This window comes from Acipenser ruthenus, chromosome 1, assembly GCF_902713425.1.
Source record: "Acipenser ruthenus chromosome 1, fAciRut3.2 maternal haplotype, whole genome shotgun sequence".
Taxonomy (NCBI): domain Eukaryota; kingdom Metazoa; phylum Chordata; class Actinopteri; order Acipenseriformes; family Acipenseridae; genus Acipenser; species Acipenser ruthenus.
The window spans coordinates 63,496,331-63,509,534 of NC_081189.1; the positions used below are offsets into that span (position 1 = coordinate 63,496,331).

Below are 13,204 nucleotides of genomic sequence, written 5' to 3' on the forward strand. Positions count from 1 at the left end.
CTTATGTTATAATGTGTTTAAGACACTCCCAAAGATACCAAGATGTTTTTGAAAATGTGTGGTTATTTGTTGCCTCAGGGCAATGCCATGCTGTGTAGAGGATAAAGCCGTCGTCTTCTGCAGTGTTGCTTAGCGCTCTCATTAGCGCTGTTTTTTGCTAAACCCACAACTTTTTGTCCCAACAGCTTTTTTCTCCCCAAAATGTCACAGAGTTAGCCGTATTAATGGTGCAACAGGGGTTATCAGTTGCTGCTGAACAGCTTGGTGCTCAGTCTCCTTGACAAGCATATCTTGCTCTTCAGTATTTCTTTTTTGGCTTTATCAGCCTTATTCTTTTCAGTAGATCAGTTTTGACAATGTGCTTCCTTTGTCAACTAACACATACAGGGATTAGAAGATAAACTCATAATATCTATGACATGACAAGAAACCCTTGGGTCGAGTATCTTAAGTCTGATGACTAGTTTCACAGACCACGATTAGAACTAATTTGACCTAAAATAACATTTTTAGGTAATCCAAGAATAGTGCTAACCATACCTCTGTTCTCAGAACAAGTTAGAGTCCAAAGTGTATATTTAACCAAACAAACTATAACATACATTTGTGAGACAGTACTTTATCCACTTTTTACCTTAACATGATGTGTTAAATATATAACATAGCTTATGTATAATGTTGAAAAGTGTATGTGTGTGTGTGTGTGTATATATATATATGGATGCAAGTATAGCCTTTACTATATATATATATATATATATATATATATATATATATATATATATATATGGATGAAGGCTATACTTGCATCCTGAGTCATTAAAAAAAGTCATAATACCACAGTAGTGACGTAAAAAAGTGATAATTCCTCTAGAGGAAATATACTTCAACTTTGACCCATTCGACTCCTCGAGACCATCACTTTCAATTCAAACACAAAATGTCTCGTTTTCAATCATTCGACAACACCCACAGTACAGAAATGTTAATTAATGATCAACAAAATGAGAATATGTTACAAAAATGATGTAAAGCTGGTACATTTGTATCTCAGAGAATCTGGAGAGGAACGGGAAATTAAAACAAGGTAAAGGCAATCATCCAAGTAAAGCTGAAGCTCTAACGGATAACGACATAGAACGTCTGTACAGCACTGAAACACTACGTTTAAAAAAACAAAAACAAATGTACTGCTGAAGCTTCTTTAATATTAGGATCACAAGGGTATCCATGTATTATAAAAAATAATAGATGGGCCCCTTCAGTGAGTTACAGGAAAATAATTCCATCTCGGGTTTCTGTGACCTTCGGTCTCGTAATTTATGACGTCACAGAAACCCTAGATGAAATTATTTTCCTGTAACTCACTGAAGCACTTCTATTATATATATATATATATATATTGGGACTGCATGAGTTATGTAGTAATAACACATATGTTTAATTCAAAAAGCAAAAATGTACATGTTTCACTGTAATGTATCAGTTAATTGATTTTGCTTTCACCCTTAAATATTGCACTCTCATTCGTGACAGATTATCTTTTGTGATGCCCTGTGACAAAGACGGCCGGAGTGGGTGGCGTCAGACCAGAGCCAGGAAATAAAACGACAGAGAGGTGTGGTTTGGTGGAGCTGAGCGAATGGTTTCGCTCAGCATTTAATAAACAGAACAGAAAATAAAAAGGTTGTACAAACAACACAGGACACGGCACTTGAGCCAAAATAAATAGACGAACAAAACGATAAAGCAGTAAACGAACAGACAAACAAACATGGTGAGTGAAATAATACTTCTTCTTCTTCTTATTATCTTGGTTTATTTTCCTTTCTCCTCTCCACACCCGTTCTCCACTCACCGAACACACAACCCCGAGTGAGTGCTACGTGTCTCTATATATACTGTTGTGCTGGGATTCAATTACTAATTAATTATTCACTTGAATCCCAGCACGTGAATTCATTACGTGCAACCCCGTGCTCACATCTTGTTACATACTTTAAATGCACGTGAAGTGATGTGCAATCCCGTGCCTAAATACAATTACATTTTAAATCACACGTGAAACACAGACCCGTTTATATCCCGTGTACCAACTACAATACACCAACATTAACACAGCACACGCAACATACACAGAAACGCACACAGGGGCGGAGCACATTGCCACATGCCCCTATTTATTCCCTAAGGTTTCCTAATAAAGTGGAAACGCCCTATAATTTGTATTCAATTTTAATCCAGAAAGTTAACTAAGCTATTTCAGTTCATTTTTCTCTTACAGCTAACTAGGTAATCTTGCATCTTCGCTGTAGAAGATGTGTTTTTTTTAAAATGTACTATCAGGTACAACTACAATAGCAATGACCTTGATTTTAGAGAGTGCATTTCATGACAGGGTCATCACAAAGAGCTGTTCACCTTCAGTAAAGGCTGATCAGTGTGGCTGACATCAGCAAGGCACAGCACTAGTTCAACAGGAGAGCAGAAGGAAGAACAGATGACTGATGTGTTAGACAAAGAAAAAAAGGTATTGTATTGCATTAGATTTTCAAAAAGCACTTGACTTGAGATTAGTGGCTTAAATTTAAACGGAACAAGTTTATAAAGTGGTTCTAGCTAACAAAAGATTTCCACAAATCTTACCTATCCTGCACTTTCATTCAGTAAGAAGGTCTCATGTGTAATTGACTGTTGTAGGAAACATATATTTTAAGAAAATGGTTTTTGGTACTACAGCAGGTTAAAGAAATTACAACATTTGCTTTACTTAGTTTCGAGTTTTGTGTTAGGGGAAGCAACTGGTTGGTTACAGAAAATATGTAGTCGCAGGTGTACAATTCGGAGAGCATGGCAAGTAGGATAGCTACAGCTACTTTAAAAATCAGGAAACAGCCCAGCTAACACACAACGTTGTCACAACTTTGCAGTAAGGTTGTGCGTTGGCTGGGGCCAATGCAACATTGTGACAACATTAGAGATGTACTTGGTCCAAAATAAATGTTGTGGCAACGTTGCTAAAACTACACTTGATAACGTTGTAGAAACGTCATGTATCAACTAATACAAAACATTGTGGTTTGGTTGTGAAAAACGCAACGTTGTGACAACGTTAGATAAGAAACACAATTGTTTGCCTATCCCAGCGGCTAATAAAACTTTGTCGGGAAGCTGTGCATTATGAAAATAGCCTAATACATGGACAAGCCAAGCTGCAAGAGTAAGTCATATATATATATATAATTATACTGTTTTGTTTTTTTATAGAGGAGATTGAACTGCAGTGTACATGCATACTGCAGATTACTAACATGTATGTAACACGGCTGTCTGATACTTAAAAAAAAAAAAAAAGAGAATAGTGTGGACTGTTTCATTTTGGCACATGGGGCTATTCAACAATGCATTATACAATTCTGGTAATACTATATAATATATTGCCCGGATGCACTTGGAGTGATCATGGTTATGTGAATATGTGCACAATATCTGATCTGTTACTGAAACCCAAACATTTCTACAAATAACTCACATAATTTGAAACATATAACCAAACATGTTATTTTATTGTCTTAAAAAGTAACACAATCCCAAATAGGTATTTCACATACACTGCAACAACAGTAAACACAATTATTACCACACAAAAGGGACTTTCAAATATTATAGACATTACAAAAAAAAAAATCCCTGTTTTTTTTTTTTTTGTTTGTTTGTTTTTTGTTATGCTAAGCATGACAGATAAACATCATTTACAGTATGGTACATGGCCACAATTAAAAACAATGTTATTGTATGCAGTTATAAATCGGTTATGTTAAGGGAAGACATTTCATGGAGTGTCATTATTTCATATGAAATATTATACAATATAAACAAAGCATCCATCTGGATGGACTTTACAGCAACCAGAGACCAGGCTATTCAGTGCAAACATGTTTATACAAGGCAGTCTTGGCTGCAATACTCCCTTCTGACAGACCAAAAATCTGTTCGGATTTTGAACTCATTTGCAAACGCAAGAGGTAAAGGCAATCACTCCAAGCGTCTTTATTACAAGCAGGATCAAGATCCCTTGATTATGGTGTTACATAGAATTAAGAAAAATAAAACGAGAAATAAAATTGTTTTACTCGAACAAGAAATGAAAAGAATTATAGCATAGTAAAACAAGTGCTGTACTGTTTCTCCTTTCCGTCCACTGAAACATAATAAAGGACGAATGGTTGTGGAAAACTGTGTTCTCACTGCACTTTCAGCCAACCCACTTGTGACTGTGTCTAGCAATAAACAGTAAATCTCAATCAAATGCCAAGTATATAATTCTTCTCTTATCGTGATTTCAATCATTCCCAGTGAATCTGTGTTCTGCTACTTCGATATTGAGTTTTAATAATTTTCTGTACAGCAGTACAATATTTGAGTAGCTTTCAGGTTGTCTGACTTCTGACAGCTAAGTGACTGACCAGTCATGTGATGTTTTCACCTTTCCCCTCTATTGGTTCTTTCAGCACAGGTTACAGAACAATTTGAGTTGAAAAATTAGAGTTGCTTAATAGTCTTAAGATTGTTAAGCTTATTAAAGACCAGTAGAGTCCTCCCCCTTTAACACTCTGGGTAACAGTAAACAAAAAATGTGGTGGTTTTGCAAAGGGTGGTGGTTTATAGGAGAATTCTTAGAATGGGAGCACCATATATAGAGAAAATGAATCAAACCCTATATTAGTGCAACAAACCTCAGAACCACACAGAATGATTCTATACATTATAAATAATGGATAATGTTACCATGGTGAGGCCCACAGATGTGACATAATAACAGCAGACATATAGTGCACACGTTTAAAAATAATAATTATAATAATAATTGTGTGTGTGTGTGTGCCTTGGCTGGTGTGGATAGTAACAGAATGGAATTATTTGGTGCACCCGGAAAGTAGAGAGTCTAGTTAACAGTCTGGTTCCCAGCTGTCCAATTCTCAAATGTTTTACTGACAATTTTATTTTCAACAGTAAAGGATAACAACCTTTTTTATCACTGTAAATAAAAAGGGTATGTATTTATTTTTATATATATATATATATATATATATATATATACAGTACTGTGCAAAAGTTTTAGGCAGGTGTGAAAAAATGCTGTAAAGTAAGAATGCTTTCAAAAATAGACATGCTAACAGTTTATATTTATCAATTAACAAAATGCAAAGTGAGTGAACAGAAGAAAAATCTACATCAAATCAATATTTGGTGTGACCACCCTTTGCCTTCAAAACAGCATCAATTCTTCTAGGTACACTTGCACACAGTTTTTGAAGGAACTCGGCAGGTAGGTTGGCCCAAACATCTTGGAGAACTAACCACAGTTCTTCTGTGGATTTAGGCAGCCTCAGTTGCTTCTCTCTCTTCATGTAATCCCAGACAGACTCGATGATGTTGAGATCAGGGCTCTGTGGGGGCCATACCATCACTTCCAGGACTCCTTGTTCTTCTTTACGCTGAAGATAGTTCTAATGACTTTCGCTGTATGTTTGGGGTCGTTGTCATGCTGCAGAATAAATTTGGGGCCAATCAGATGCCTCCCTGATGGTATTGCATGATGGATAAGTATCTGCCTGTACTTCTCAGCATTGAGGAGACCATTGATTCTGACCAAATCCCCAACTCCATTTGCAGAAATGCAGCCCCAAACTTGCAAGGAACCTCCACCATGCTTCACTGTTGCCTGCAGACACTCATTCGTGTACCGCTCTCCAGCCGTTCGGCGAACAAACTGCCTTCTGCTACAGCCAGATATTTCAAATTTTGACTCTCAGTCCAGAGCACCTGCTGCCATTTTTCTGCACCCCAGTTCCTGTGTTTTCGTGCATAGTTGAGTCGCTTGGCCTTGTTTCCACGTCGGAGGTATGGCTTTTTGGCCGCAAGTCTTCCATGAGGCCACTTCTGACCAGACTTCTCCGGACAGTAGATGGGTGTACCAGGGTCCCACTGTTTTCTGCCAATTCTGAGCTGATGGCACTGCTGGACATCTTCCGTTTGCGAAGGGAACTAAGCATGTTGTGTCTTTCATCTGCTGCAGTAAGTTTCCTTGGCCGACCACTGCGTCTACGGTCCTCAACGTTGCCCATTTCTTTGTGCTTCTTCAAAAGAACTTGGACAGCACATCTGGAACCCCTGTCTGCCTTGAAATTTCTGCCTGGGAGAGACCTTGCTGATGCAGTATAACTATCTTGTGTCTTGTTGCTGTGCTCAGTCTTGCCATGGTGTATGACTTTTGACAGTAAACTGTCTTCAGCAACCTCACCTTGTTAGCTGAGTTTGGCTGTTCCTCACCCAGTTTTATTCCTCCTACACAGCTGTTTCTGTTTCAGTTAATGATTGTGTTTCAACCTACATATTGAACTGATGATCATTAGCACCTGTTTGTTTAATCATACACCTGACTATATGCCTACAAAATCCCTGACTTTGTGCAAGTGTACCTAGAAGAATTGATGCTGTTTTGAAGGCAAAGGGTGGTCACACCAAATATGGATTTGATTTAGATTTTTCTTCTGTTCACTCACTTTGCATTTAATTGATAAATATAATCTATTAACATGTCTATTTTTGAAAGCATTCTTACTTTACAGCATTTTTTCACACCTGCCTAAAACTTTTGCACAGTACTATATATATATATATATATATATATATATATATATATATATATATATATATATATATATATATATATATATATATATATATTTTTTTTTAAGGAAAACAAACAGGACACTACATCTTTATAGAGATGTACAGGGTGAGATATTTACTTATTTGTACACCAGTTCAAGTAGTTGCTGTGAGAATACAGCAAAACCTGACCCATAGTTTAGAGTTTATAACATGATTTAATTAAAACCTGTAGAATTCTCAACAAAACAAAGTTGTCACATACAGCACTGATTTAATGCTTTTGTTGAATAAGTCATCTGAAAAGATCAATCTCAAAACGCCAACATTCAGGAAGGAAACAGGCTGATATGGACATCTAGTTTTTTTAGACAAAGAACCTCATCTAGTTACAATATTACAAAAGCTGTGGAGGTAGTTATGTATGTATGTAATATAATACTACTAATAATAATGTAAAATCAGAACTGATTTGTAGTGTACCTTGTGTTTTGAATCTATACGGACCTGACACGCTCATCTCGAAGACAAATAGTTTTTGGACATTTCATAAACCAGTTGTAGACAACAGATGAAAACAGATAAGAGGATGACAATAGACATTTAGCACCTGAATGAAATGTAAATTCGTAAATCTGTCTCAGAGAAAAAGGTCTTGCTTTACTGTTATACATTGCCATGGCCAAAAGCCAACAGTAGCTATGATTGTCCAAAAATACAGATTTCCTTGTTTCCTTAGTTGTGATTGAAAAAAAAAAAAAACAGAGTTAGGTCAGGGGAAGTAATTTAATTTATAACATGCTGTGTGCTTTCGTAAATTAAGCCTTATTCCCTTCCAAAACAAAATAAAGAGGCCTGTCATAGAGATTACAGCCATTTTCATCTGTATAACAGCAGATAGGCACCCTGGAGCCCTGCAGCTGTCACAAGTCGTAATTGTAGGCTGGTTTGCCACCAGTTGTCATTTTGATTGGGTTGCTAGAGACAGCGAGTGGCGTTTTATATGGGGGAAAAGGGTTAATTATTTTGTAAAAGTCCCATAAAGTCAACTACCAAATAACTAGCTGTTTAGATACCAACCCGTCATTTACTGGCTTTGAACTCATTGTGAAGTCAGTAGACCAGTTGTCTAATGTTTATTTACATCAAAAGGAAGTGCCAAAATACCAGAATCCTATGTAAACATAACTTCTTAGAACCCAGTTCATTCAGCTGGATTTATATCAAGTAATTCAGACAACCTAAGCAGCAGCTGGGCTGCTTTTAGTAACATGCATATAAGCAAACCACTGATCAAACAAAAATGCCCCAGGGAGCTCATTTTAACTTTCAATGATGCATACAGATCTGTAATTTTGAGACAGCTATCTATGGGTGCTTTAACAACAGTGAAACCTCAGGAACAAAAATTCAGTGTTAAAGACGCATTTGCCTATACTGGTCAGGGACAGTACAGTATACACAGTTGGTGTATCTTGGTCAAACTAAACTGCTACATATAGTAACTATTTGAGACCTGAGATTGTTTTTCGTTTCCAACTGCAATTTAAAAAAGTATAATAAAATAAAAAGGAAGCTGATTTCAGGTCCCAAAAGGTTGTTGTACATCTGTTGTACATATAAAAAAAAAAAATGTTGGATCACAGTGGGTAGTGAATAAGAACATTTTTACATCAGCGTAAATGAGGCATGGTTTGTGAAAAACAGCTATGCTTCCATTTTATTTTTTGCTAAACCTAGGAACCACCATCAGTTTTAGTGAGTTTTAAGATTTTACCTATAACATGCTTTTCCCATACAAAAGACTTGAAGTCCTTAGTCATCTCTGGAGTAACAGTCTGAGCATTGTGCATGACTTAGCTTGGGTGCAACATGAATCTTGGCTGCTGTCAGCTTTTAAACACTGGTAATAGAAGCTAAACAGTTTGAAGGTTTCTGCAGTTTCTCAGGTTCAGTGGTGGGAGGGTCTGCAGTGGATCGGAAGTTAAAAGCTTTAGTGCTGCTGCTTACACCGTGACCAGGGCTCAAAGCTGGATTCTGACGCCTGTTGCTTTCGACAATACTTGAGGTGTTGGAAGCCAGACTTTCACGAGTGCTATAGGGAGATAGAAAGAAAGAAATAAAGAAAAAAAAACTAAAGAAACAACATATTTTATAATGGGCTTCCTGAATATGTACGCCATGTCATATCAGCAAAGCTTCTCAGTTCTGATTGTTCACATATGTTCCATGTAATGCTTTCCAGACAAAAGGGAGGTTTAAGTATTCTACTCATGCACAACAGAAACCTAACTCTTCCCTTCTGGCCAAAAATGTAATAATTACAGATTAGTGAAAATAAGAAACAGTAATAACCACAGTCAGACAGTCTGTATCTTTCAATCTCACAATCTGATTACTACCATAATAGGACATAATAGAGACTTTAAATGTTTTGACCTCTGTATTAATTGTAGGCTGAAACACCACAACGGCCTGTGGTATGAGGATCTGACTAGGCCAGAGATGAGTTCTGGGAGTCTGCAATGTGTGTGTGGAATGCTCTCTCCCTGGTTAATGTATGAGGTCGTCACCTTCTCCAAGGGAGCGTCCACGAGGCACTGCCATCTCTCTCTCTCTCAGCAGGACTGGGAATTACAAGCTGCGCAGTTTTGATAATTTACAACTGTATATTTGTGTGGTATTGCCGACTAAAACCCTGTTTCTTTAATTCTGAGAGGCAGAAGTCTGGCTACAGAACAGAATGAATTTGGAAATGCATTCAGTGACTTCAACCACGTGGCAAATCAAAACCGCTGCCAATGTCAGCAAATTTGGTTGTTTTGCCTTTAACCATAACTGTGCCTAACAAAACAGTTGTTTAGTCTTTTTGTTTACATTGGTCTTGAAGTCAATGTCAATAAATATAATACCACAGCTCATATTGGCTTGCATTCAATGTATTCTGTAATGTTCATACCTTAATTAAAAAATCTTTACACAAAAAATAACTTGGTTTACATACAAGCCAAAATTTGGTCAACTAAATTGGTCCAGATCATTTACATGTATTTGTTATAGACTGAGCCACTGACTATATAAAAAAAAAAATCATATCCCTAGTCTCCCCTATTAGAATTAAGCAGAATCTAATAATTTGATGATCAGAACTTTTCTGCACAGAAACTCAGTACTCCAGTTACACTACCTGCCCAGTTGCCTCATTTGTGACATTCAAGTCAGAAGACAGGATATTGTGTTTAACTACTGTATTATATGTGCTTCAACCAGACCAACCTGAAAAGTTTTCAGAGGCACTGTGATTTTCTGCCATGCCATACCAATACCTAGAGCTGTTTTTGGCTAATATAAAGCAGAACACAACAGCTTTTGTTAGTTTTTTGTCTGCATGGATGCAAGATAAACATGTTAGCATACACACTTGTTTGCAGAAGTGACCATGTTTTTTTGCATAGGAGAAACTAAAGCCTACACATTCTGCCATCTGTTACAGTCAATAAACTTTTTTTTTTTCTCATAAAAGAGCCTCGTTATTTTGATGGCTTCAATACATTTGTAATATATAATACCTAAGCTACACTGAAGAGCTACACTCATTTCCAGTGGGGTTCTGTATCCCCAAGTTTCATTTGTTTTGAGAAGTAAAGTACTGGTACTTCTCAAAACAAATGTACATTCTTACCTAAATAGTAAAGGCACTTTCCAACCAGCAAATGAACCAACTGAAGTGGTGTGTGAAACTATTAAAACCAGTGACGGATTTAAGATGGATGCACAAACTATGGCAGTGCATAAGTTCATTTTGAAATGCCTCACTCCCACCCAGTGGTAATTCAACAGGACCCTGCTAGAAATAAGTAGACTTTTGGGCTGTCTGAAACAGACAAAGGGAATCAAAGAAGGAGCAAAAAAAATAAGCATATGCAGTCTCACTTGATATAAAGCAAAGTAATGTACAAAAGTTGATGGGTTTAAGCTATGAAAAGCCAAAGCACACAAACTGTAAGCTCCCCCCCCCCCCCCCCCCCAAAAAAAAAAACGACACAGTGGTGATCTTCAGGTAGTAACATAGCAATGCAAAGGTAAGAGAAACCTACCGCAATCTAGAAATTAAATGATATCAAATTGAAGTCTAAGATTATTTTGCCAGGCAAAAATGGAAAAAGGCTACACTATGTTACCAACCAATTGGTAATTTTTATAAACATGGGTGGAAATAATACAAATGTGATAAATATAGCAAAATAAACATTTAAAAACATGATTATTACGCATTTATACTGAAGCCAACCGGGTGATCACTGAACACAAGACACCGAAAAATCCAATTAACCTGTAAGAGAAATAAACAGTTTACAAGCCAAACATTTAACATCTTAAAAGGTGCAAATATAAACCTTTAAAACACCCAGTATGTTTGAATCTCCATTCAAGATAAGACTAAATTGGAACATTTCTAGAAACCAAGCAATGACATCATCATTAGTGTCATGCGTCACCTGGGAAATAATGAACAGTTATGTGGAAGTTAAAATTAGAAGCTTATTTAGATATGTTCAGAAGTCATCTCAGTTTATAAATGAGATAATAGAATCACATACTACAATCTGGGAAATTTGTGAAGCTTTTTTGAGAATAGAGAAACATCCAAATAAAAATGAACATATCCAATAGACATGTATACATACTATATACTAGCTGCTTAAGGTCATATTGCTAAACCAACATTACAACCTATTGAAGTGGTCACTGCCCCTGGTACTAACCACTATAGCTTTGACTTTGGGATGATAAAGAAGGTCCTTTTCAGAGTTTAGAGCCTGGTTTAGAAATTGACCAAACCCAGACACACTTCAAAATGCAGATAAATTCAAGGAAAAAAAAAAAAAAAAAGATAATAACTATAACATTGGATTGGATTGAGTATCTACCTGCGGTAAAACATTGCTATTCGTGCTTTTTACATTCCTTGAAAGTTTGTGTGTTTAAACAGTATCTGTGAGTCAACCCTCATTCGAATGTACCTCTCAACCTCCTGACCGGGCAGAATAGCACACCCAGAATACAATGAGCTCCCAGAATAGAACGACAGAACTGATTTCTAGACACACCCAGCGGACACGCCACTGGACAGAAGGTGAGGCTTAGAAAATACCTTGTTTTTCATGTGTCAAAGATTCAAACAAATACATGACGGATTCCTAAATTATCTGCAGAAGGCAGTTTTTGTCACTGCTCCAACATGAATGTATGCAACATGCAATTCTCAAATGGAGGGAGATGATGATGGAAAATGTTCTGTGGTGGGGTGGGGGGTGGGGGTTGATGATGGAACTGGTCTTATCCTTCAGATGCAATAAGCTGAATAAAGGACTAAAGGCTGACTAATGTGATTCAGTAAATGTCGATACAACTCCAAACCTCCTACCGCCTCACCCTGCACACACATCTATATACTTGCATCTATATAGTCATGCATACAATTGCCACAAATAGCATTTACTACTGTTCCAGAGTGAATAACATTTGAGGTTAATTATAGTTTCACAGTAGTTTGTTTTATGGGGAGGAAAAACAACAACAAGTTTTAGTATTTACTGAACTATTTTAAAAGAAATATTTATTTTGCAAAGCACACAATTTAGGAATCATTTTTACTATGAGTGTAGTTTAGAATGGAAAAAGTTCAGGGGTTTTTAATATAGTGCCGCTTAATGTGAAATTATAGGTCTTCTGATGTGACCGCAGCAAAATTGCTCCCTGAAAACACTTATATATATATATTTAGTTTCGATTTCCTCAGTCTGACTTTAGGGTATTGAGTTACACAAGAGCCTGCATATTTAAACCATTCCATACTGGTTTTTAGTTAGTTTTCTTTTGGCTATACATCTATATTCTTCATTGTGAGGGGTGAAATCTTTAGTCACAGAGCCTTTTAGTTTGAATGAAAAAAAGGATAAACCTGCAAATAAATGGGGCAGTGGTTCTTTTATTCATGTACAGAGACATGAATAAAAATGCATCAGTAACACAAAACAAAATGTTGTTGCAATGTCCGACAAGGGATTTTCAAAGCTGAGGGACTTCAGTTATGGATAATGCTGAATACTGAGGTTTTAGAAACCTGGAATGTATTTTATTTTTATTAGCTGCAGCAGACAGAATGTGTTTTTACCATCTTGAAGGCAGATTTAAATATCTTCCTTGGTCTGCTGTGCTGAAATGCACTATGGAACCCACTAGAAATGTTCAGCTACATTTTTTTTTTTTTTACTGTGTTCAGAATTACCAGAGCCTTGGTTCAGATACCCCTTCTGTATTTTGGTTGTGGTTCATTGTTAATGCTAGTGCTCTATTCATAATTAAAGAGTCCTGTAATTCGTGAGCATCAAAAATCATAACAGAACAAGAATAAATGTATTTGGGGGTTTGTATAGCACACAGTGCTAATGTATCTACTTTATACTGTGTGATATTCCAAATGCTAGAATTGAAACAGAAAAAAAGTCCTCTGTACTACTTTAAA

General features: G+C 36.6%; 1 protein-coding gene across 4 annotated transcripts in view; it reads right to left on the minus strand.

Moving 5' to 3' along the window:
* Positions 1-6,757: 6,757 nt before the first annotated feature.
* LOC117421433 (storkhead-box protein 2-like) overlaps positions 6,758-13,204 on the minus strand; it is a 101,699-nt gene continuing 95,252 nt past the window's right edge. For all 4 annotated transcript variants that reach the window (XM_034035864.3, XM_034035865.3, XM_059027395.1 and 1 more), the window contains one exon: positions 6,758-8,770. In XM_034035864.3, coding sequence (XP_033891755.3) covers positions 8,572-8,770 — 199 coding nt within the window. In that variant the 3' untranslated portion in view covers positions 6,758-8,571. The remainder of the gene's footprint in view (positions 8,771-13,204) is intronic.